The sequence below is a fragment of the Moschus berezovskii genome, chromosome 10 (assembly GCF_049115385.1).
Source record: "Moschus berezovskii isolate FMDL1 chromosome 10, NW_MosBer_1.0, whole genome shotgun sequence".
NCBI classification, from domain to species: domain Eukaryota; kingdom Metazoa; phylum Chordata; class Mammalia; order Artiodactyla; family Moschidae; genus Moschus; species Moschus berezovskii.
This window is the reverse complement of record NC_142469.1, coordinates 33,252,753-33,278,927: the sequence shown is the minus strand read 5'-3', so window position 1 is coordinate 33,278,927 and position 26,175 is coordinate 33,252,753. Positions and strand designations below refer to the sequence as shown.

General features: G+C 39.6%; 1 protein-coding gene across 1 annotated transcript in view; it reads left to right on the top strand.

Annotated features, from left to right (window-relative positions):
* The first annotated feature begins 1,623 nt into the window (after window positions 1-1,623).
* Window positions 1,624-26,175, top strand: part of CLVS2 (clavesin 2) — a 74,450-nt gene continuing 49,898 nt past the window's right edge. The window contains exons 1-2 of the mRNA XM_055433467.2: window positions 1,624-2,012; window positions 14,558-14,732. Of these exons, the coding sequence (XP_055289442.1) occupies window positions 1,624-2,012; window positions 14,558-14,732 (564 nt within the window). The remainder of the gene's footprint in view (window positions 2,013-14,557; window positions 14,733-26,175) is intronic.

The following is a 26,175-nucleotide window of genomic DNA, read 5'->3' as shown; positions in this document are numbered from 1 at the left end:
CGGTCCTATCCAAACGAGTCAGGGCGAGAGGAGCGGAGTGCGTGCGCGAGCTGAGTGAGTGCTTACGTCGCAGCGAGATCTGTGCTGGGATAATTAGAGAGGAGTTGGGCTGAGCCGCGTCCTCTTAGCAGCAGCAGCCGGGGCCGCCGCAGCAGCAGCAGCAGCGGGCGGCAGCCCGGAGGGGCGCGTCTGACTTCGGCCGCCCGGGCGCGCACCGGCTGAGGGCCCGGGGACGCGGCAGCCGCGCCCTCGGCCCCAGCGGCTCCGAGCGCACAAAGGCGGCGGCTGCCCGCGTGGCCTCCTGCATCCAGGCGTTCGAGTCTCGCTCTTCCTTCTCTTCTCCGGCAGGCGAGAATGGCGGGGCCGGGCGACGACCTGGGACGGCGGTGGCCCTAGCTCTGGTCTCCCCCCGCCCCTCCCGCGGGGAGAGGAAGCGGCTGCTCGCCGACGATGTGGTCAGGGCTGCTCCCCAGTGCGTCTTCTGCCCGGGTCCCCGCTGTCGTCCCTCTTCTCCGCTCGCTCCATCCCACCGAGAGGAGTTGATGCTGCGATCGCCGCCGCCGCCTCCGAAGCCGCGGCTGATGGATGCCAGGGAGTGCCGCATTGCTTAGCGTCCCCGCCTCCGGGTTTGCTGGTAGGAGCCGGCTGCTCTTTCTTCTCTCTTGCTTTGGGGCATTGTAGAAAAGGTAGAGATATTTTAATTTTATCTTCCACTCCTCTTTCCTACCCTCTCCTCCCCCCAGCCTCGCTTTTGAAATGTACCTTCCGGGAGAGATATCCCCCCCCAGCCCCCTCCGCAGCAAGTCCGTTGAAATAAAGGGCTAGAAGCAGGCAGAAGTTGGCGGGGGTGGGGTTGGGGGGGAGCCCACGCGGGTGCCAACGCCACCAAAAACCCTTCTGGTGCCTTAGGAGATCACGGTGTATCCAGGAGGGGGAGGAGGGAAGGTGCGCTCTCTGCAGTCGCCACCTAATTGGATCCTAATCCTTTTCAACGGAATCCCACAAATGTCTTAGAAATAGCCATCTCTGAATAAGTAGGAGAAATAAGCTCCGTTCCCCTCTCTTTCTCTCTTTTTCCTTCTGGCAAAGACGCTCTCTCTCCCCCGCCCCGAGCTCAGCGCGCTGAAGAGCCACCTTATTATTAATCAGAATTTCCATCGTTATCCCTGGCAGGAGCATCGCTCAGTAGGGACCGCAGAAGCATCACAGTGCTGGGGCTGAGATGTGCGTGGGGGTTGTTTTTGTTCCATCTCGGAAGAGAAGAGGACGGTACCAAGATCAGCACCCCCTGTGCTGGGTGCAGTTAGGGGTGTTCTGTTAGGAGAGAGGGGGTCCTGGGCCACCGGAGGGCCGCATCTCTTTGGAGGAAAAGGAAGAGGGAACCAGGGCGGGACGTTGTTTTTCAGGAGGGGTGGGGAAAGAAGTTCCTATCTTTCAGAGAAAAGGTGCAGGAAAGCAGGAGCAACAGGGTACTTGATTGGACACCAAGACAAATCATTTCCTGTAAAGAAGAGGAAGCAGGCAGCAGGGAGGTCTGGAGGCCGGAGTGTGGTGGTGGCCAGGGCCAGCTTGGTGGTGGGACAGTCAGCAAGAGAGAGGCAAGGCTCAGGAACACGCAGGACAATGACTCATTTACAAGCGGGTCTCTCTCCTGAGACCCTGGAGAAAGCCCGCCTGGAGCTCAACGAGAATCCCGACACGCTGCACCAGGACATCCAGGAGGTGAGGGACATGGTCATCACTAGGCCGGACATTGGCTTCCTCCGCACAGATGACGCCTTCATCTTACGCTTCTTGCGGGCTAGGAAGTTTCACCACTTTGAGGCCTTCCGCCTCCTGGCCCAATACTTTGAGTACCGGCAGCAGAACCTGGACATGTTCAAAAGCTTCAAGGCCACTGACCCTGGCATCAAGCAGGCACTGAAGGATGGTTTCCCTGGGGGCCTGGCCAATCTTGACCACTATGGCAGGAAGATTCTAGTCCTTTTCGCTGCCAACTGGGATCAGAGCAGGTAAGTCCTAAATGCAGTCTTGTGCTGGGTCTTTTACTCTCCCATTTTCCAGAATGTATCTTGAGTAGTGTCACTGTTTTACTGCTTTGATGGTACTATTTATTTGGCTCGTGAGAAAAAGAGAAACCCGAACTAAGACAAGACTTTTTGGTGGCCGCCTTGGGGGTGGCGGGGGCGTTTATGTTTACAGTTGAAACTCATCCTTCACTAGCACCCTTTTCTATGGGAGATTTAAGTATATCCTGAACCATATTGTTGTACTGTGTAATCTAAATCATTTGGCTTCTAAATAAAGCTGCTAAATTGTTCAGCTCCTGAATAAGTTTACTGTTCTGTGGAGAACTGAGTTTGAGAATAGAGACAACTTTCCCTCTTTCCTCCCTAAAGAAAATATTCTTTTTTTCCTAAAGAAATTCTTAAGCTAGATTCATCAGCACCACCCCCTTCCTCTCCATGTCTTCATCCTCCTTTTCGTCTCTCTCTCTAGCACTGCAATTTTATTTTTTTAAAGACGAGCCTGGCACTCAACCAATATCAAGTAGCTTTATTGCTTGGGAACTTTTCTGCTTGGTGCTGTGTAGATGAAGGAATAATATGATGTGTGTCACTTCAATAAAAAAGGAAGAGTTGTCCCCTCTGTTGCTGAGCGTGCTGCTGACACCGAAAATAAAGGCCGACTGGTGTGCTTGTTCTACACCTGTCACTAATCTAAAGAATGTGTTTCCTGTCTGATGTGATTTTTCATCTTTTGGAAGGAAGTGAAAAATGTTCAGATCTGTCAGTTGGTAGACTTTTTTGAGCTTTCTGTCTTTTTAATAGAGGAGAACTAATATTCTTATTTCATCGACATGACAATAAAAAATAACCAACAATGACTTTTACTTCCTCAGTCGGGGGAATTATTCTCTTAGATTGAAAGATATAAGAAATTATAAAAGACTCTTGTGGAAAGTAGTTTCAATTAAGTTCGAGGTTAAATAAATTTCATGAAACTTAAAAATGTTACCAGAATTATGATCATAGGAAGCCTGTTGTTAAAACATCAGTGTATTTTTAATTCTGTGAACTGAGATTTTTGGTGCATCTGGTTAGTTTAAACCATCTCTGGAGCAATTTTAAGATACTTTTATAGTTACTGAGAAACCTTATAGATCTTATAGATCTCTAGATAGGCTTCTCAGGGATTTTAGAATGCAAACATATTTTTAATAGGTGTTTGACCCTTCAGTTGGTCTCCTTTTCCCTTTAGTTTTAGGTTGAGAACTACTCTAATTCCTTTTTAGGTAAATAAAAAGATAAATGACTACCTGAAGGATCATAAAGCTAAGACACTCATAGAAGGAGTTAGCCATTGAGGTGAAATGAAGTTCTCTTTCTGTTTGTTACTTTGGTTATTTATAGAGATTTTACTGTACTTTTTATCAGCTAGCAAAGTTTAAAGTCTCATGAAATGCTATTCTTTGACCACAATTTCTCTTTAAAAAATTTTTGATTCATCTAAGAAGTACATTGAAGATTTGTGCAAAACAATTATTGTGTAGATCAAAGTCGAAAAAATTTATTCAAGAAAGAATCTAATATTTCATGTGTCAGTTAGGCAGGAACTTAGTTTATTGAGCTACCATGAAATGGGAGCTGTGGAAATGGTATGTTTAAATATGTGTCAGAGTCTGTTCAAGATATCCTTAGGGAGGCAGATAGCCCTTAGAGACATGAATATACATCAGACCTATTTTCCTTTATTTTTATAAGTGATCTAATATTCACATTGATTTATAAACCTAATTAAGTTGAAAATCACTTGTAGTTCTCACCTATATGAGAAGGTGATTATTCTGGATTTACTAAAGAAACTGTTTTAGTTGTCTATTTCATGCTTTCATATAAAGTATAAGTTGCTAGTAATCAAAATATATCTTCCTAGAAATCTACAATGGGAGGGTACTTATTAATCGATATATAGAATTATTTATTTAAATTATATAGAATTATTAATTGATATATCAAATTATTTAATTATTCAAATATAGAGTTATTTAATTATTTAAATCAACATATGTGACATTAATGTATATGGGACATTAAAATGAAAAGCTATGTCCTGTAAAAATACCTTATAGGATCTATAGACTAATAATTGTGAATTCTATTTCTAAGGTTTAAATGAATAGGTATGATCAAGTAATAGTACTTCAAGGTCAAAAGGTATTTAGAGCTTGTCTAAAATTCAGTTGAGTTTCCTCCTCTTATATGCTTTAACAAAAGCTTCCCCTTCCTTCTCCTTGTCTCCTGCCACTCCCATCCCAGATCTAAGTATACATATGTAGCTAGTGGTAAAGAACCTACCTGCCAATGCAGAAGACATAAGAGACATGGGTTCTCTTGCTGGCTCAGGAAGATTCCCTGGAGGAAGGCATGGCAATCCACTCCAGTATTGTTGCCTGGAGAATCCCATGGACAGAGGAGCCTGGAGGGCTACGTACAGTTCGTAGGGTCACAGAGAGTTGGACATAACTGAAGTGACTTAGTAGCAGCAGCAGCAGTGGATAAACAGGTCCATTCTCGTGGTACCTTCTGTGAAGCTTTATCATGGGGACCTGTGCATAAGGACTGTCTCTGCCCTGCTCTGAAACCAGCAGGACCGCTGCCTTTCTGACAGTACCAGGGTGTCACCAGCCCTTTTCCTGCCTTCTGCCTGAATCCTCTTCCTTCCTCCACTATACATCTTCAGGGTTTATCTGACCTGACTCTTACAGAAGTTTCTGCCACCTTCCCTAGATGTTTACCTTATGATTGTTTTGTTAGTTGGATATGCCATGTACCAGATTCTCTTGCTCTTCATCCCTCCCTGTTCTGTAAGTCAGTTGTTCTCACCTTCCTGCTCTGATCCCTCCAGCCCAAACAACCTGGGTCCCTGGAGAAGAATGCACATGTCAGCATAATTTTAGCCATCTTCCTTGAGTTGTTCAGTGAGTTGTCTAGCTTTCAGTAACAACAACAACAAAAAAAAGAACAGAACATTTTTAGAAGAAACAAAATAGAATTGTTTTAAAGAAAGAATAGGTGGAAATTGATCAGGGTTACATAGGGAAATTCTAGAAATGAGGTAGAAGAAAATGCACCCTCCCCTTTTATTTCCAACTTCTCAAAGGGGATAAGCAAAATATTATTTGTGAATTTTGAAAAACTTTGTAAAGACCCATGAAATAATTGATCTGTATAACAAAAAGCAAAAACAAAACTCAGCTTTATATTATAACAGCGCCTAAACTAGAGTTAATGTTCAGTAAATGTTTGCTGAGTTGAATTGAATTATGCATTTTTTTTAAAAAAAGGTTTCTAAGTAGGAAGTTATCTGGTATATACTTTCTCCTATATTAAATTTTTAGGACAGTTTTCTGTGCTTCTCAGGAGACTGGAGACAGTAAATATATGTGAGATGGTGACTATAAATAAAATAGTGTCTCTTCCTACTGCAATATAGTACAGGTCAGTATCAGGTTACTGCAAATAACTGGAGCATTTCCAGAGCCTTTACAAGAAATATGGAATTGTCGGTAAGATGAAGGTCTAATATTTACAGTGTGCCCACCTAATAAAAATAAAAAAATAATCAAAATGCTGAAATGTCAAAATGACTTTCAGTGTGGTCTGTGGTTCTTTTTAAAAAAACAGAGAACAGGTTCAGATGATTTATTACATTTATTGAGCAGGCTATCCTTGGAAAAGATTCACATAATCTTATCTTCTTTCTTTCAAATTGTCCAACATAATTTCTGAAAGCAAAAGTAGATTCCAGAAAATTAAAAGCGATTGAATATGATGCAGTAGTCCTCCATGCTTACATGGTGTCTTGCTTTCCTGACTGATGGTACCCTGCTTTAGGACTCAGCAAAACCTTCACATTTTCCACCTGATTTCTTCAACAGAATGTGATGATAATGTACCAAGAAGCTAAAGCAGATTACACTACCTTAAGAAAGGAAGTTTGGAATGAAAGTATTTTATGGTCTAGACCCTAGAGCACGAGAGCAGGTATCTGAGAGGTTGAAATTCCCTGGCATGTAATGATTGGGAATGTTCACGAGTAAATTGCGTCACCCAAAACATAATGATAACATATATTCTGATAATTGGCCTGTAATTTGTCAGTTAGCCTGTGAGTGGTATGTCACATTTGTTGCTGTGGTTTAGTTGCTAAGTCATGTCTGACTCATTCCAACCCCAGGTTTCCTTGTCCTTCACTCTCTCCCTGAGTTTGCTCAAACTTATGTCCATTGAGTTGGTGATGCTATATTTAATCCAGCAGACAACCATTGATTTGGAATCAGATTAACAACCACTAGAAAACAATTAAATACAGTGAAGTTAATGATTTGAATATAGAGTCAATTCAGAAAGCACTGACCGTCTTGCACCATGTTTGGCTTGTCATAATGGACATTGATTATCACTTTTAGTACTGAAAGTCTGAAAGGGCTGGAAGACCGATTGGTGAGACCATGTTAAGATCCTCTAACCTATCCTGGAATTTGTCTGAAAAATTACTATTGTCAGTTTGTTTGTTCCCACTGTATGGCTTTTTCATACAAAAGAAAATATACAAATGGCCAGCTATTTGAAGCTTTAGTTTGAATTATGATTATATTGTAATTTATTGGGCTTCCTTGGTGGCTCAGACAGTAAAGAATCTGCCTGCAATGCAGGAGACCTGGGTTCGATCCCTGTACTGGGAAGATCCCCTGGAGGAGGGAGTGGAAACCCACTCCAGTATTCTTGCCTGGAAAATCCCCATGGACAGAGGAGCCTGGTGGGCTACAGTCCATGGGGTTCCAAAGAAATTATGTGGCCAACCTTCAAAATGAACAAAGATTATGATGATAGTAGCTTAATTTTTTTTAAAAAATAGCCATCGACTATACATATTTGTTTTGTTCTCAGCCACAAGGCTTTACTATTCTGTGAAAGTGCAATAAAGTAAAATGACTGTAAAATAAAATAACTGGAAATAGATTAAAATAGACAAGAGCAATTAGCTAGATAATTATAGAGAAACACTCTGGTAATTTGAAAAAAGCAAGGCAAAAAAGAGGTTTAATATTTTGGACTGATTTTTCAAGTCTTCCTGGCTCTGTTTACTAAAATATTTAAATATTTCTCAACTTTTTGTTTCGTGGTAGGGTCAGGATTCCTTAACTTCAGAATCCTAGAGGCACTGCTGTGGTGTATTATGGCTGATTTTAAGATTGTGCTCAGTAACTCAGTTGTGTCTGACTCTTTTGGGAACCCATGGGCTGTGGCCCACCAGGTTCCTCTGTTCATTGGATTCTCGAGGCAAGAATACTGGAGTGGTTTTCCATTTCTTGTTCCGGGGCATCTTCTCAACCCAGGGATTTGAACCCACATCTCCTGCATCTCCTGTATTGGCAAGTGGATTTTTTTTCCCACTGAGCCACCAGGAAGCCTGATTTTAAGATTAGGTCAATCCTAGAAGTGGCAGGTATGGATTCCACAAGGTTTCTGTCCCAGAAGAGCTTCTGTATTGCTTCGTTATAGGGATGTTCTTTAAACAAATATTCTGGGAACTGCAGCTTATTTCAGACTATGCCCTTGGTTCATACCATGGAAAATGAGAGAGAAAAAGTATTGTCCTGAGAAATGTTACCAAATACTGGAACAAATCTCTGAACAAAATAGGACAGTCTCTAAAAACTAGGACAATTATGCAGTAATTAGAGAAATAATCCTGAAATAACAGCAGTGACCAGAGTGCCAGACTTCACCAGGACGTTGATTTGGTCTGGCCCAAACCAGGCCATTTTCATGTTTCAAATATGCAACTTTAAACAAAGTTGAAAAGAAGCAATGGATTTGGTGTTACTACAGTACTCTGAATGGATGCTTCAAAAGAAATCTTTAAAGATATTTTAAAACATGAGCCAACAGCTAGTAAATTCACAGATTATCCTTAGTAAATAACTATATTTCTTCCATTCTGAGAAAAAGATTGAGCTCTTTTACACCACTGAAGGCAGGTGTATATATAAATACACACACACACACACACACACACACACACACACACACACACATATATATACCCCTGTCATTAACATAGTAAGTGGCATTCTTGATGTGAGGGAAAAGATGTCCTTGTATGTTGGTTGGATCTTTACAACAAGTAAACTGAGTGAATAGTACTTAATTCAAATCAGTGTTTTAAAAAAGTACACTTTTCCCCAGCATTTGCTACACGCTTAGAATTTTAATAGGTGCTAGGGGCAAACAAAGACACATAACACATTTGTCGTACCATCAAGGAACATACAGCCTCTCTGGGAAGAAAAAGCATGAAAAGCTAAATGACTCCCAGAGAGATGGTGAGTGCTTAATGAGGATACTGCTCGCTGGTGCTGAAAAGTCTGGGCAGAGGTTGTAGCAGCCTGCTCTGTGTTGTGTGGAAAGAATATCACTTGTTTGAGCAATGTATTTCAACCTTTTATTTTTTCATTTTAATTAATTCATTCATTTAAAAACAGTTTTATACAATATGCTATATTGTAGCGTATGTGTCATATTTTATATATATTATATACACATATATACACAGATACATATATATATACACATGGCATGTATTTTATATACACATATATATTTTATATGTGTCAGGCACTATTCTAAGCACTTTATAAGCATTCATTTATTAAATCTTCTTCACAATCATATAAGACAGGTCCTGTTAATATCCACACTTTGCAGATAAGAAAACCGAGGCACAGAGCAGCTAAGTATTTCACCCAGAACTGTACAACGAGTAAGTGAATTGGTCAAACTTGTTTTGTGTGTACAGATAGTGAACCAACATAAATCTGGGAAAAAAACAAATATAATTATATCAAAAAAAGCAAGCTCTGATAATTAAAAAATCTATGTACGGTTTAGAAAATCTTGATTAAACATCAGAGTGTAGACAATTAGGCACAGGAAGTTAAGTTGGTAGAATAAATATTCTTAGACAAAGACTGTACTAAGCAGCTAAGTAAGCAGAGTATTCTGCCCTGAGGAAGAGTTGCCTTTCCAATGTTTGTATTTTTTTCCAGCATGACTTCATTCTGTTTTATTTCATTTTGGTGGCAGTAGGTGCACATTTCTTAACCTTTTTTTTCTCTTCAAAGAAAGACATTTTTTCCTCTAGATGTTTCATTTCCAATTATGTTTTTGTTCTTACTCACCTATGTTTCCATAGCAGCAAAATTCTGGAAAATGCTCAGCAAGGCTGAGACAGCTAATCTATACCTAGTGATGATGTGATGATTTTGGAGTTCATATTGCCTCCAAGGTTTGTAGACCTAGCGTCTTCCCATTCTGACTCAAGATGTCTTGATGTTTTCCTTCCACCAAAGCCCCTTGCTGGGACCAGGCTGGAGCTGCCCTGAGACCTGGCCTGGCGCCATGTTGGTATCAACTTTTTGATCCTTCTTCTGATGTACATTATGCCACTGACACATAAAAACACAGAACACCTATTCATCAAACTCTGTTCTAGGTCTTGGCACCGTAAGGAGTAGAGAGCTCTGTGGTGTCAGAAAGACCTAGCTTCTCATCTAGGCTTCCAGTTTTACTCTTACAGTGATTTCAGAAAAACTCTAAATTCTCTGAGACCTCCTCTGTGTCTTCATCTTCAAAATAATAGGAACTAAGCCATGCACAGAGACTTTGGGCTTATTTTGAGATTAAGATAATGCTTTTGAAATTGCTTGGGAAATCTTAAATGGTTACACAGATAGAGATATTATTATTACCACTCAGTAATATAAAGCACCTTGATGGATTCATCAACTTTAGCACCAACGATACCCCAAGGCCTTAATGAAGGTAATTCTGCTCCTTTGTCTCTCCCTCTAGCACCTTTCTAACACAAGTGCTTCAGACATTAGGAAATGTGGCTTAATGAAAGCTGAGGGTTGGGGGCAGCCTTAATGAAGAATTTAATAATGGCTGATTGATTTAATGACCAAGGCAAGCTGCTTGCTGTTGTGCTGCTCAATGTGATGCCAAGATGCCAGTTTTTCCTTGTCAGGCTAAAGAAAGGGTTGGAGAGTAGGAAGGAAATGACCTGTTTGTGATTTGTGTTGCTCTTTGCACTGATGGTCAGCTCTAGTCGGGGATGAGACCTTGTGAACCCCAGGAGAGAAGCACAGGCCAGGTAACTCCCCAAAACCTTGCAAGGTCAGAGGCAGGAAAAGAGGCTTCCCTGCTGTTGATCACCCAGGTACTGAAAAAAAAAAGTAGGACTTTTTTTTAACATATTGTAGCAACTTTGATTTAAGCAATGGTTTACATAGTCCCAAGTTGTAAGATTCCTTACTGGTGTCATTATTTCATCATCCCCAAGTTGATTTCAGATGCAGACTATACCTGATGCTGCTTTGGGAAGCTCAGTTAGCAGTCAAGAGCTCCATTAACATGTTGGTTTATTGTTTATGGCTTTCTTTCAACATAGAAGGGAAGAATAGCAATGGTGGAGCTACTATAATTGGGGTGTAAACCCCAAACATGAGCTTATGAAATACTTACTGTAGTAACATCTAATTTGTGAAGTATAGAAGTTAGAAAATAGTTTTAACAAGAATAATGAAAGTCAGATTCATGAAGACAGAATACTCCATTTCTTCGGAAGATATTTTACGGACTTTGGCAAGATCTCATGTAATAACGTTCTGCTTAGGAATAACCTGCTGAGCTGCTAATGGTAGTAATGTGACTTGTTTGACAACAGAGGATTGGAACATCAAGGGTGGTTTTGACCTGCCCTTTGAATGCCGTTTTTAATAGCTAGAGTGTTTTTATATTTCTTCTATTAAATGTATAGTATATAACATATACTTCTAATAAAAGAAATATAAAAACACCCCAAGCTAACTGCATTTAAAGGGCAGGTCAGAAAAAAATTCACCTGCCAATGCAGCAGATGCAAGAGAGGGTTTGATCCCTGAGTTGGGAAGATCCCCTGGAGGAGGAAATGCAACCCACTCCAATATACGTGCCTGAAAAATTCCATGAACAGAGGAGCCTGGCGGGCTAAGGTTCATGGGGTCACAGAGTTGGACATGACTGTGTGACTGAGTGCACACACACACACACACACACACACATACATTAATATAATTTATATCAAGGTCATTTAATTCTCTTTTTGGAAGAAGATATTAAATTAAAAAAAAAACCATTGGTTAGATTTACTCTATTGACGATCCTGGGATTTACCTTATTTTATTTCCTTTGGAATAATGATACGTATATAAGTTTTTCTCTTGATTTGACACAGTTTTAGAAAATCATACTTAAAATGTGTTATTTAAAATAAATTGCCTATTTTCAGCCCTTATTGGTGTCATGGTTTATTCTTATTACATACAGTGCATCATTCTTTCAAAGCTGATTTCAAATTCAAGTTTTACTTAATAGTATTTGGTATTCTCACAGGAAAATCTAAGAATGATCATAACGGGAGGAAGTTCTAAGTTGGATTGTTCTAATTTTTAATTTTCTTAACCGTTATTATTATGAATTTCAAAAATTAAAGTGAGTATTTTTTTAGAGGGGGCTCTAAATTTTAACCAAGCTTCCCTGGTGGCTCAGATGGTAAGAAATCTGCCTGCAATGCAGGAGACTCAGGTTTAATCCCTGGGTTGGGAAGATCTCCTGGAGAAGGGAATGGCAACCCACTCCAGTATTCTTGCCTGGAGAATTTCAAGGACAGAGGAACCTGGTGGGGTATAGTCTGTGAGGTTGCAGAGAGTCAGACATGACTGCGCAACTAACACTTTTCACTTTAAATTTTAACCGGAAATACAGTCTTCCTGCTCCAAACTTTTCAGTCTGTGTAAGTTCATAGGCTTCTGGTCACAGTACTGTGTTAGGCCATTATATTTAAAAAGGAGATGAGCCAGCCATGAAGTGACTGATAAAGTTATTCAGTCATTCTTATTTTACAGTTTTAAAGACAAGTAAGTGACAGAGCTCTACAAAAAGTTTTATCTTCTAAACTTATGTAGTATTTTGGGATACCATAACCTTAGGCCTATACATAGTCTGTATACTTTCCAGAGATTTAAAAATAGTCTCTTGATCCTTGCCTTTGACAGTAACAGTAAGCTATCTAAAGATTATCATTACTTTTTAAGTAAAGTTTACAAACAAATCTTCTGTAGTTCTGATTACACCCTGCCTAGTGCACTGTGAGCGTGGTTGCCACTATAATGAAAAGTGTGCTCTGTGTGTATTCCAACAAAGCCTTCTTGAACACACACTGTATACCTAGCATTGCTCATGTGCTTTCACCAGACTCATATCTTTGACTTCCCTTCCCATTCCCCCTCCTCCCACCTGGCCCCTGCCAGTGAGATTCAGTGAGATAGTCATGCTGCTGCTGCTAAGTCACTTCAGTCGTGTCCAACTCTGTGCGACCCCATAGACGGTAGCCCACCAGGCTCCGCCGTCTCTGGGATTCTCCAGGCAAGAACACTGGAGTGGGCTGCCATTTCCTTCTCCAATGCATGAAAGTGAAAAGTGAAAGTGAAGTCGCTCAGTTGTATCCGACTCTTCGCGACCCCATGGACTACAGCCTACCAGGCTCCTCCACCCATGGGATTTTCCAGGCAAGAGTACTGGAGTGGGTTGCCATTGCCTTCTCCCAAGATAGTCATAGATAACTCTCATTTAAGGAACTCAGCCTCAGAATGATAAATCATTGACTTGTCCAGGGCCACACAGCTAATGAGGAACAATGAAGAGATTCCATCCTGAAGTCTTCTGACACCAGGCCCTTTGCTTGATTAATGCTGGGACCCTAAAGAGATCCTATTCCAAACTACTGATATTACAGATGAGGAAATGAGGCCCAGAAAAGGTGAGAAATCGCCTGAGGTTTCACTGTTAATTTTTCCTTCTTTTCTGAACTACTATGCTTTCTCCCTTCTCCTCCAAATGTTTTTAGAAGTAAAAATAGAAATACGCCCTCACATGTGTTCATTGTCTCAGACGTCTTCCTGGTGAGCCCCTCACTTCCACTAAATCCCAGTGATTTCAACTCTTAATCCATCACCCTCCCCATCCCACCTCTCCCCTGGTATCAGTATCTCTTTCTCTAGCTTTTCCTGGAGACCTCCACCTGAATGAGCAAAAAAGGTAAATTTGAAAGCAGTGTGATAAAAAAGGAAAATTGTTAATATCTTCCATAAATTTACTAATTTCTCTGGAAATCCAGGGATTCCCTCTTAGAACAATTACCTCCTTTTCCTCTCAGCTCTGATAGCATTACCTCTTTCACTTCTGTGAACATGGGATTTATATGCTTTTGGTTCTGGAATTTTCAATTTTGAGCTTTCTCCTGAGTTTGAAATTTACTTTCTCAGATGTTTACCTGATATATTTTCCTGGGTATACTACCCATTTCTCAAGTACAATCTATTCTATTCCAAATTCTACATTTCCTGCCATCCTTAACTGCATTCTTTTTTTTTTGCATTATTGATTTTGATGAAAGATTTTACCATTTGATAAATGGTAAAATCTAAAGTACCATTTACTTTAGATAGCTTACTGGTACTGTCAAAGGCAAGGATCTGAAGCTAGAATCTATGTGTCATCTTTTACTCTTCCTTCAATCTTAGCCTTCACATCTAATTAAGTATTAAATTTTAACAAGTTTACTTCAAACATACTTCTCAAATTTGGCTTCTTTTCTTCTTACTTCCACTGCCTTTGTTGAGACAATGCCTTTGTGTACAATAAGTGTCTTTGTACTCGAGCTCCATTTTACAAGAAAGGAAGAGCTTTTATTGGATTTTTACAGTGTGTCAGGGACTGTGCTAAGCTGCAAGATAGAAAAAGATAAAGACTCAACTCCTGAATGTGGGTGGCCTATGTAATAACAGGAGATACATTTTTCCCTTTTATTTTCATTGATTTTACTGATTTCCCTTTCTTTCTATCCATCCCACTTTTCCTTTTTTCTTTTCTTTTTTCTTTATGATATAAACTCAGTCCAAGTAATTAAAATTGGTTGACACCTTCAACCATGTTTACACATGGTGTTGTTTATTGATGAAACTTCTTCAAATCTCATTCTCAAATTGTCCACATGTGAAGATATGAAATATCAGTACTTTTAAAAGCATTCCTGAACTATTTAAAAGTACCATGCCTGGTTTTTAGGGAATGATACATTTGCTGAAAATGAGATTTTATAAGGTTATAAGAAGGTCTGCAAGGAAAAGGAATGATTGTAAAATATGAAACAAATTATAGAATTTTCAAAAGCATTGGAATTTGTTTTGGTAGAATGCATGTTAACTTCTAAAATGTCCCCTGAGTATAGTGAATAAAGTAAACTTCATCTTAGAAGATTTATAAAGAAAATATTTTCCTTAAACTTTCTGAGGTATTTTAAAGGGAATTTTTAGTATGCTAAAGACATTCCATAATTTCTACAAATGGTGGTTGTCAGATTTAATGCAGTACTTTTCTGTTGCTGATAGGTACACGCTGGTGGATATTTTGCGTGCCATCTTACTTTCTTTAGAAGCCATGATTGAAGATCCTGAGCTTCAGGTGAATGGATTTGTTTTGATCATAGACTGGAGTAACTTCACCTTCAAGCAAGCTTCTAAACTGACACCAAGCATGCTGCGCTTGGCCATCGAAGGCCTTCAGGTAATGATTTACAGATTATCGAGCTTCTCAGTTTCCAATGTTTGGCTTATCTCTATCAGAGTAACAAGATGTCTTACTTAAATAATATTAATAAAAATTAAAAAACTATATTTTAAGCACAAACACTGAAACACTAACAGGATAAAGGATCATAGAAGAAAAGCTAGAAGATGTGGGCCTTTCAATGAAGGGAATTTTGTGGTACTTGGCAAAACCTTCACTATGTCTAAAAGTTAAGTGGATGATGATCTGAGATTTTTATCTTGATCATCAGAATGAAATCTGGATTTTAATTATTAGCTATTTAGGTTTTTGTTTCCCTTTCTTTTTCTGTGTATAGTTGTTAATTAGCTAACTGTTTGCTTCATTATTACATTTAACCTGGTTAATTTGGGGGATGATTAGCAGTATCTTCATGTGGTCCAACAACTGTTGGAAAGCCAGTCAATCAATATGTATTTTCATGCCTAAGATGTGGAATCACTGTTTTGAATTACTTCTTTAGACTTAATTTGGATTTTTGTTGCTCTTTTTTTGTGGAGGGGCCATCATGTGGAAATGACATAGGAATGGTATGTCTTCCAGTGAATGACATTTACCTGGTTGCAGATTATGAAATAGAAAATCAATTATTATTTAGTGGCATGTTATAACCTAATATTGACAATTTCTTTTTAGTTTTTAGGATGTCCTTCTACTCTCTGCTGTCTGCTACTTTATATATAATATTTATGGAATAAAATTTAAATTCTTAAAAAGATTTTAAATTAATTCTTAAGTGATATTATTCAGTATTTATTATCAGTGTATTCAACGCACATTTTAGAATTTTGCAGCAGTTAAATTTTTGTAACTTTTACCAGTGAAAATATCATAAAATAACTAATTTTATCTTTGTCATTCATTAGGCCAGGATGTTAGTTTTATTTAAGTCAAATAGCTAAAATTATCTAGAGCTCTCAGTTCAGTTCACTTGCTCAGTTGTGTCCAACTCTTTGTGACCCCATGGACTGCAGCACGCCAGGCCTCCCTGTCCATCACCAACTCCCTGAGTTTACCCAAACTCATGTCCATTGAGTTGGTGATGCCATCCAGCCATCTCATCCTGTGTCGTCCCCTTCTCCTCCTGCCTTCTTCATAATAATTTCTGACTGTGTTCTATAGGCACCTAAATTGATGGTTGATGACCCCCTAAAATAGGGTCACTTCTCCAAGCAGCAGGGCACCCTAACCAAATTGAATTCACAGTTTGGGTTTTGCCTCTGGAGTGAATAAAAAACTGATTTTTTTATACGAGTATGTTTTTCCTGATGCAGGCTTCTTGGCTTGCTCCTGGTGAGTCAGCCTTGCTCCTGCCTTATCTTAAACAACATTTTCTTTTTAACTCCATCAGTTCAGTTCAGTCGCTTAGTCATGTCCGCCTGTTTGTGACCCCATGAATCCTAGCACGCTAGGCCTCCCTGTCCATCACCAGCTCCTGGAGTTCACTCAAACTCACCTCTATCAAGTTGGTGATGCCATCCAGCCATCTCATCCTCTGTCGTCCCCGTCTCCTCCTGCCCGCAATCCCTCCCAGCATCAGAGTCTTTTCCAGTGGGTCAACTTGTCGCATGAGGTGGCCAAAGTACTGGAGCTTCAGTGAACACCCAGGACCGATCTCCTTTAGAATGGACTGGTTGGATCTCCTTGCAGTCCAAGGGACTCTCAAGAGTCTTCTCCAGCACCACAGTTCAAAAGCATCAATTCTTCGGCTATCAGCTTTCTTCACAGTGCAACTCTCACATCCATACATGACCACGGGAAAAACCATAGAGACAGTTAATATGGGTTGGAGAGGGCACCGCTTGGTGATGTGTATGTCAGGTTGAATCAGTCCTAATTCTGCCCTGTTGCCAGCAGCACATACAGTGTTCTTCACAGAGAAAGTTAGTTGCCACCAGCTTACTGCTTAACACAGAATGGTAACTCAGCCCTTGATTATTGTGATTCCAGTTTCGCTGGCAAGAAGCACAGGCTAGGCTGTCAGCACGCGAAGAACTAGAGGACTCATATTATTTCCAAAAGATTGAAAAAAACCACCTCAAGGATAGGCCTAGTATCTTGCTATTTGCTTATTTACACACTTTACCGAGTCATTTAATAGTAATAAGTCATCACTGGAGAAAAAAACATGCTTGGGAGCTTGTACATATTTGGGAGCTTCCCATGACTCATGGCCCCAATTAGGACTTTTTAAGTGCTGAGAGTCAGCATAGCAAGAGCTACAGTCAGATTCAACATCTGTGCTTGTGTTAGAGAGGGAAATGGTCCCCTCTCCCCGCAGGGACCTCTACTGAACTTCCTTGTCTGTATCCCCCATCACTCTCCCAATTCCCTTTCCTTGCTCCCAGGACCCAGACTGCGTAAGCAGGCTTGATTCCTCCTGGTTGCTGATTGGGAAGCCACTTAAAAGAAGGGAACTCCTCCTGGGAATAAATTTGATGTGTTACTACTTTTAAACTCAGTTTTTCCTTGGTTCAAATTAATTTCTTTTGAATTTAATCTTTTTTTTTTGGCTGCGCTGGTCTTCATTGCTGCATGCGGGCTTTCACTACTTGTGGTGAGCCGGGGGCTATTCTTCATTGTGGCGCGTGGGCTTCTCATTGGGGTAGCTTCTCCTCGGATTAACTTTAAATGCTCCATATTTGTATCTGTGTCTGTCTGTATTGGTATCTGTAAACAATGGTGATTCTGAATGGGACTGAAAGATGTGCTAAAAATGTTCCATTGTGACATGTGTGCTTTCATACTCGGTTTTACATACTAAAGCAACATTTTCTGACTTTTCTAATTAAGACTGTTTTATTTTACATTTACTATGTAAGAAATACTATTGTATAATGAGACATGTTTCATGCAGAGCTTGAATAAACTTCTTTTGAGATTAACATAAGATCATAACATATTTGAGGATACATACACACAATTTTTGATTGTTAAACACAGTGATCACTATCCATAAGATCATCACCAACACTACAATAATAAACCCCTTCCGATTAACCCAATTGGAGAAATTAAGAGGTAGACATATTTTTAATAACTCAGTGATCATTTATATCATGCTATCATCCTGCTATAATATTGTTACTTTCACTTAGTGTTGTTTAGTGTTGTTTAGTTGCTAAGTCATGCCCAACTCTTTTGTGATCCCCATGGACTGTAGCCCACCAGGCTCCTCTGTTCATGGGGTTCCCAGGCAAGAATACTGGAGTGAGTTGCCATTTTCTTCTCCAGGGGATCTTCCTGACCCAGGGATCAAACATCTCCTGCATTGCAGGTGGGACCACCTGGGAAGCCTACTTTATCAAGCATAAAATATATCCTACAAAATTGAACCCAAAATAAAAAAAGCTGCCAGCAGGTCTAATGCCAGGGAGGAAACTTGTTTTAATGATGTAGATTATTAATGAGATGTTACTATGTTTTGAAGAGGGCCTATCTCTCATCCTTTTGAGGGGACTACGTAACCTGTCTACCCTCACCAATCCCCTTTTTTCTCAAGTATTTTGAGTGACTCAGCTGGAGATAGCACCTTATACTTTGGATAAAATATATAGGCTATTGCTATAATATCCACCCCTGTTCACAGTACAAGGCCAATAGGGAGACAGAAAAGGCTATAGAGGCAGACAGACCTGGATTTGGATGGCAGCCCTGCCACATATCAAATATTTGAGCAAATTACTTAACTTGTTTGGATGTCAGTCTGTTCATTTATACCAATTTTAAAGTATTAAATTAGAAGTGATACATCTTGTACCTAGCAGGTGATATTAATGATCAAAGTAATTGATGTGGATAAGCTCATTTTTCAAGTGGCATTACTTTCTGGATGTGTGCTGATTTTCTCACAATTCAGTGACTACCTTGACTGTGAAGACTTAAAGATGATTGACTTTGGGAATCTGAAAAATACCATACTTTGTCTTAAGTGCTCAGATTACATTTTTTAAAAAATCGCTTCACTTTGTGGTTAAATAGCATCTAGATATTTTCATAGTAGGTGCCAAATAATATATTTTTTCCTGTTGAAAGCCAGGCAAAAAATGAGGTTTTTTCCCACCTGGTAAAAATTAATCTTTGTTTCTTTAGCCAGAAGCTCCATGCACAATTGGAATGGTGGTGATTGTAGAGATAGTTTTGGCCTTACGGGATGAGCAAAAGTTTGCTAAGTGGATAAGGGCAGGAAGAACAGTTCAGACAAGGAAACTTTGGGGAGGTAATTTGAACAAACATATAGCTATTAAAAAAAGGGCTTACCTCGTGGCTCAGCTATGAAGAATTCTCCTGCTAACGCAGGAGACGCAGGTTTGATCCCTGGGTCAGGATGATCCCTTGGACAAAGAAATGGCAACCCACTCCAGTATTCTTGCCTGGGCAATCCCATGGACAGAGGAGCCTGTGGGGTACAAGCCATGGGGGTTGCAAAAGAATCAAACATGACTTTAAACAATAACAACAGTTATAAAGGATTGAAAGTATGTGACCAGAGATGATCTGGGAAAGACAGGCTGAGACCTGGCTCTTTGGACTGAAGGAAGGCATGCTTTGTGGTTTGACCTGTGTGGTCCAGACATGGGGATGTTTGGGATAGAAAAGTGACCTGGTCATCCCTCTGCTTTGAAAAGATCTGGCGAGTAGAAGAAATGACAGGGATCAAAGGAGGAAGGGTTAGATATAGAGAACCCCCAAACTACGCTTGAGGTAGTTATATTGATCCCATTTTATAGGACAGATAATGAAACTTCAGGGAGTTTAAGACACTTAGCCTAAATTTTCTCAACAGATATCAAGGCTTGAGTCCAGGTTGTCTGGATTCCAAAGAATGAATATCTGCCCTGAATCTGGTTGTTCCTGTTGTTTAAACATTAAAAAAATTATACAATTTTCCATTTACAGTTACTATAAAATAGTGCACATATTTCTTGTTTTGTATGATACATCCTTGAGCTTCTAAATCCAACAGGTTGTGCGTCCCATCCCCTGTTGATGTTTCTGTTATTTCCAAGACTGCCTAAGAAAACATGGGTCAGCTTAGGTTAGGGTAACTTCCCTCCCCAGGCCAACTTCCCTCACATTTTTGTACAGGTTAAATTGCTTTATCGGGATAGCACTGTACTAAAATAGTCACAAATGGCTGACCTTGCACTTTTTTGAAACCAAGTGGCAGAACTATTTTCTTCTTCCCAGTGAGTGGTCTCCTTGAGTGACTACCAGCCTCCCAGTTCCCTGTGATGAAGGACAAGGGCAAGGCACTTTTCTGATAGTCAAAGAGAACTTTTATCCTCACAACCACAAATTGGTAAGCCACTCATTATATCGATCCAAGGCCATTCTGTAGGCTTTCTTTCTGCAGAATCTTCAAACATTTTTTTTCAAATGAAAGGCATAAAACATTTTTTTATCAACATAGTGCTCCTTGATAGATAAGAGGCAGCGTCAGATATTTTTTGTGGAAATAAAGAATTCAGGCTTTTTTTTTGGAAAGAAAGGAGAAAGAGAAAATTGTCTGCACCTTACATGAAGTTAATTGATTAAGGTAGTCATAGTAACAAGAAGCATCTTAGAACAATCAATAGAAGATTAAGTGGATGTGACTTGTTGACTCTAAGATATCTGCCTGGGAGGCCAATTAAAACATGAAATGTTTGGAAATACCTGGAACAGCTGAAATTGAATTTATAATGAAGTGGTATGCTTTTAATATTTTTTGGTTGCTATTGCTCTGTTTTACTTTTTTTCTTATAAAATATTATAATTCTTAAAACTCTTTGGTAATGAAAAGCTCAAACTCTCTTGTGAATCCTGAATCTCTTATTCGTGATTTTTAAAAAACATATCCTGACTCTGTTGTTTGTTGCCTTTTGGATGCATTTATCTGTTATTCCCCCTTAGCTCTGTCCTGCTGAGTCTCTGTGCTTTTGCTTTCACGATTTCACAGGAATCCCCAAACTCCATCTGCTAAAAAGTACATAATGTAGTCAGGACATGGCTTGCTGGCAAGAGGTTTGGCTGTAACAAGGAATTGAATAGCTCTTTGAATTACTACATAAGACTCAGATGTAGGGCTGTCACAAAGTGCCTAAATCAGTGCCAAATTTTGTAAGAACCCGTAATAAATAGGACTTGTGAAAGAATAAAGAATATGTAATCAATTCACAGTACTTAGTGCTGGCCCTTTCTTTTGACTCAAGGGTCCAGTGTTACTAACAACCACCAATCTGCTAGCTCTAAGAGCTCTGGTCATTCATATAGAAGGCTGAAAGTGCTGCCACTACAAATTCTGGCTCTAACTGTTTGGAAGCCCAGTCCTACCTAGGGGATCTTGCCAAAAGCAGAGGCCATGCTAATGACTTGGAATATCCTTATCCAAGGCCAGGGGGTGAAGAACTCCATTAACTTCAGTCTTGTATTAGATTATTTAGTCTTCCCTATCTTACCCACAATTCTCGCTAGCTTTGAAATTGTACGTGTGTATGTGTGTGTGTGTGTCTGTATGTAGGACGGTTATGAGAGAATATTAAAAAGTCAGTGAGATCTTGAGTAAATTAGGCTTTCATAATAAAACAAAAGGCCTCTGCTTTGCAACTGTTTTTTTGCAATGGTTGTTAACCTGCCAATAGTTTTCATGCTCATTAACTTTGGACAATAGCAGAAACCTCTTGCATGCAAGCTACCTTGTAAATTTAAGGCAGCATGATGGTGCATTGATGGGAGAGGTCTGAAACAATAGCTATCTTTTTGAAAATGAACACACGGCCTCATGAACTGTATTCATTCAGACAGCCTGGAGGTGGGAGCATTTATTTCCACATTTTGTATGCACAGGCAGAACCATATTGAGAAACAGTGACAAGGGCAGTGTATAAAAAAAGTGACATTTTGTGCATCACATGCTTAGCTGTCTGAGCTAAGTGTGCTTTCTTTCAGTTGTTTCTTAACCTAAAACCAAATAAGTGAAAACTCTAAAGTTACTTTATTTCATGGTGTGATAATGTGGCTTGGTTGAGAGGTTTAGTCCCCAGAAGTAGAATGTTGGAAATCTTTTTAAAAGCTGACCATAGGCTTGTAAAAGCTATATATAATATTTAGTTCAGCAAGGAGGCTAAGGATTATATAATCTTTGCTAACAGGCTAAGTTAATTCTGTATACCTATATACACATACACACATCACATTTATGTACCTATATACACGTGTATCTGCATATATATCACAATTTTTTCCTTGCATTAAAATTTCTGTTTTTTTTTTTATATTGGGAGTTAAATCTATTTAAAATGTCTAGTTACAGGAAGTAGCTGTCAACCTTGACAAAAGATGGAGACGAGTGCTCTAGATTTACTTAACATACACTTACTGAACTGAAGCAGAGAATATCAGTATCAATAAAATTTAAAACCTCTACACTTCCAGACACTGGAAAGGAGACTAGTTACCTTTTTTTTTTTTTCAAATAGTCAAATAATTTAAGCAACAAAAGGGAAGGAAGCAAATAATCTTTCTGTTTGAGTCATTGAGATAATGATAAATGGATAGAAAGTAATTATCTAGAAAGAAAAACTGAACAAGTCAGATGAGTTATTCTGCATTTCATTTTATTGGCTGTGTTTAGACAAGTCCTTAACTGGAGAACAAAGAAGATAAGTAACTGCAAGTTCTTTCTTAATCTTTTTATTAGCAATGTAAATGTATCTTGATATAGTCTTCTCTCCCAGTAGAACTACATTTTTTTTCACTCTCTTCAAAGCAAAGTGGCAAAATGTGAATGTTCATGTATCTTCAAAAAAGTAGTTTAGCTGCAACCTTAAAAAAGAAAGAAATCCTGCCATTCGCAACAATATGGATGAACCTTGAGGACATCATGCTAAGTGAAGTAAGCCAGGCACAGAAAGACAAGGACTCCATGGTCTCATTTAAATGTGGGATCTAAAAAGTCAAATTCGTAGTTAACAGGGAGGAGAATGGTGGTTACCAGCAGCTAGGAAGTGGGGGAAATAGGAAGATGCTGGTCAAAGGTAAAACATTTCAGTTATAAGATGAATAAATCCAAGAGACCTAATGGTGGCATGGTGACTATAATTAATAATAAAGTGTTGTATACTTGAAATTTGCTGAGAGTAGATCTCAACTGTTTTTTGTCACGCATACATAAAAGTTATTATGTGAGGTGACTGATTTGTTAGTTAGCCTGGTTGTGGCATACCACGTCATGCCGTGTGCCTTAAATATATTTTTGTTAATCATCTTAGTAAAACTGGAAAAAAATTGGTTTAAGACCCATGTGCCATCAGATTTCCTACAGATGTTAATAAAATTGATATGCGTATCTCTCAAATGCTTAGTCATTTCCCGTTCATAAATGTAACCTCCTGGATTCTAAATCAAAACCTTTAAAAATCACAAATTAAGGTGTCATTTTTGTTTTCTTAAGTTTTAAAATTCTAGTAACATGTTGCCAGAATTTGGGAGGTGAGCATTTCTTCTGTTCCATCCATGAATAGCAAGCAGTCTTATTATATTCTCAAGATTGATCTGGAAATTAAAATACTTTTTATTCTTCATATCAGGGCTTCCCTAAGAATCTGCCTGCAATGCAAGAGACCTGAGTTTGATTCCTGGGTTGGGAAGATCCCCTGGAGAAGGGATAGCTACCCACTCCATTAATCTTGGGCTTCCCTTGTGGCTCAGCTGGTAAAGAATCTGCCCACGAGTGGGAGACCTGGGTTCGATCCCTGGGTTGGGAAGATCCCCTAGAGAAGGAAAAGGCTACCCACTCCAGTATTCTGGCCTGGAGAATGCCGTGGGCTGCACAGTCCATGGAAACTCAAAGAGTCAGACACGACTGAGTGACATTCACTTTATTCTTCATTATAACCGTTCTGAGGATTTGCATTTAATGGTCTTAATTTTCTTCAGTTTCTGCAGTTGGAGAAGTCACAATAAACTCATAAGAGGAGTGTGTCCTTGTATTTATCCTGGGCTAATATTTCATGCACAGTGAATTATAGTGTGTTTTCAAGTCAACTGCAAGGCTTCAATCATTGGAATTATAAGATGTAGGTGACTGTGAGGTAATTACAAAAGGTAGTAATAGCTTCTGTAACACACAAAAATGTGTGCATTGGCTTAGCCATCTCAGTTCAGTTCAGTCACTCAGTTGTGTCCGACTTTTTGTGACCCCATGAATTGCAGCACTCCAGGCCTCCCTGTCCATCACCAACTCCTGGAGTTCACTCAAACTCATGTCTATCAATTTGGATGCCTTGCTTCATTCCATACTCCAAGGCCCAATTTGCCTGTTACTCCAGGTGTTTCTTGACTTCCTACTTTTGCATTCCAGACCCCTATAATGAAAAGGACATCTTTTTTGGGTGTTAGTTCTAAAAGGTCTTGTAGGTCTTTGTAGAACCATTCAACTTTGGCTTCTTCAGCATTACTGGTTGGGGCATGGTGAAGTCAAATAGAGTCTTTGATCCATGTATGCTGCTTTTCCTACTGAGTCAGTAACCCATGTTCCTTCCACCCTGTTACTCTGCCGTTTTCTGTGTGTGGTTTCCCAGGTCACTTTGTTCAGTTTCATTACATTTCCCTATGAGGTGAAACAGCATGGAGAAACACATATGATAACATTTCTGTGGGCCAAAGCTGAAAACCATGTCCATTGTTTTATTTGAATTCTGTTGGCTAGAAAACTTGGTCAGGTTGACATGCATAACTCTAAAGGAGGTAAAGAAATGTAGCCTGTGATCCTCCTAGGAAGCGTGATGGTGACCCCTCATTGCAAGGCTGGTTCCCTTAAATGGCTTTGATGACTCTTCTGTCAGCTCTTATAGCATGTTTGCTTATGTCCTCTGAAGAGAAGAGGTGATAATTAGTGTTTCAAAAAAGTTTAATTCCAACATTCAAGCTCAAAGGAGTAAATGCAGTTTTCCTACAATTCATTTTATGCACTTATTGGAATCTCTGTACCCAGCTAGCTTTGCCTAGTTGGGGTCCTGGCAATTTCTATGTCCCTGGATCACTTAGCTGTATCCCTGTTACAAAGGTAGCACAAGTATGATTCAATCAGTTCAGTGCCCCTAAGATCCTGATTTTAAAAGGAGCAGAAAAGCCAAACTCCTCAGATCCTGATTTTAAAAGGAGAATAAAGGCACATCATTCCTCTAGGGTCTCCAGACTGCATGTAAGATGACTATAGTGATACTTTTGTTGTTTTACCTTGGAAGGTAGAAAGTCTCTGAATTGGGGATGTAATTTTCATAAAGTGATAACATGATTTTTTTAATAACTTGAGATTACCTACTTTGAGAAACTCCATGAAAAGACTATTAGCTGTTGAAACACTGAGAGGATTTCACTGTAAAGTCTTATGTAGACTTACAGACTAAAATCAGTGTCAGACTTTAAGATGTAGAGTCCACCAACTTTTACCATTTTGTCAATATCTATCAAATGCTTTAAAAACCAGTTGAAGTTTTATTTATCGTTGAGTCATCTAGTCAAAACACGCAAAAATGTCAACATAATTTTAGCACATAATTTTTTTTTAATTTTTTTTTAAATTTTACAATATTATATTGGTTGGTTTTGCCATACATTGACATGAATTCGCCCCGGGTTTACATAAGTTCCCCCTCCTGAACCCCCCTCCCACCTCCCTCCTCCCTTAATCCTCCCTCTGGGTCATCCCCGCATGCCAGCCCCGAGCATCCTATAACATGCATTGACTCTGAACTAGTGATTCGTTTCACATATGACAACATACGTGTTTCAATGCCATTCTCCCAAATTATCCCACCCTCACCCTCTCCCATGGAGTCCTAAAGACTGTTCTATACATCTGTGTCTCTTTTGCTGTCTCGTATACAGGGTTATCATTTCATGTACTCCAATGTTCATTGCAGCACTGTTTATAATAGCCAGGACATGGAAGCAACCTAGATGTCCATCTGCAGACGAATGGATAAGAAAGCTTTGGTACATATACACAATGGAGTATTATTCAGCCATTAAAAAGAATACATCTGAATCAGTTCTAATGAGGTGGATGAAACTGGAGCCTATTATACAGAGTCAAGTAAGCCAGAAAGAAAAACACCAATACAGCATACTAACGCATATATATGGAATTTAGAAAGATGCAAATGATAACCCTGCATACGAGACAGCAAAAGAGACACAGATGTATAGATCAGTCTTTGGGACTCTGTGGGAGAGGGTGAGGGTGGGATGATTTGGGAGAATGGCATTGAAACACGTATGTTGTCATATGTGAAATGAATCACTAGTTCAGGGTCAAAGCATGTTATAGGATGCTCGGGGCTGGCATGTGGGGATGACCCAGAGGGAGGATAAAGGGAGGAGGGAGGTGGGAGCGGGGTTCAGGAGGGGGAACTTA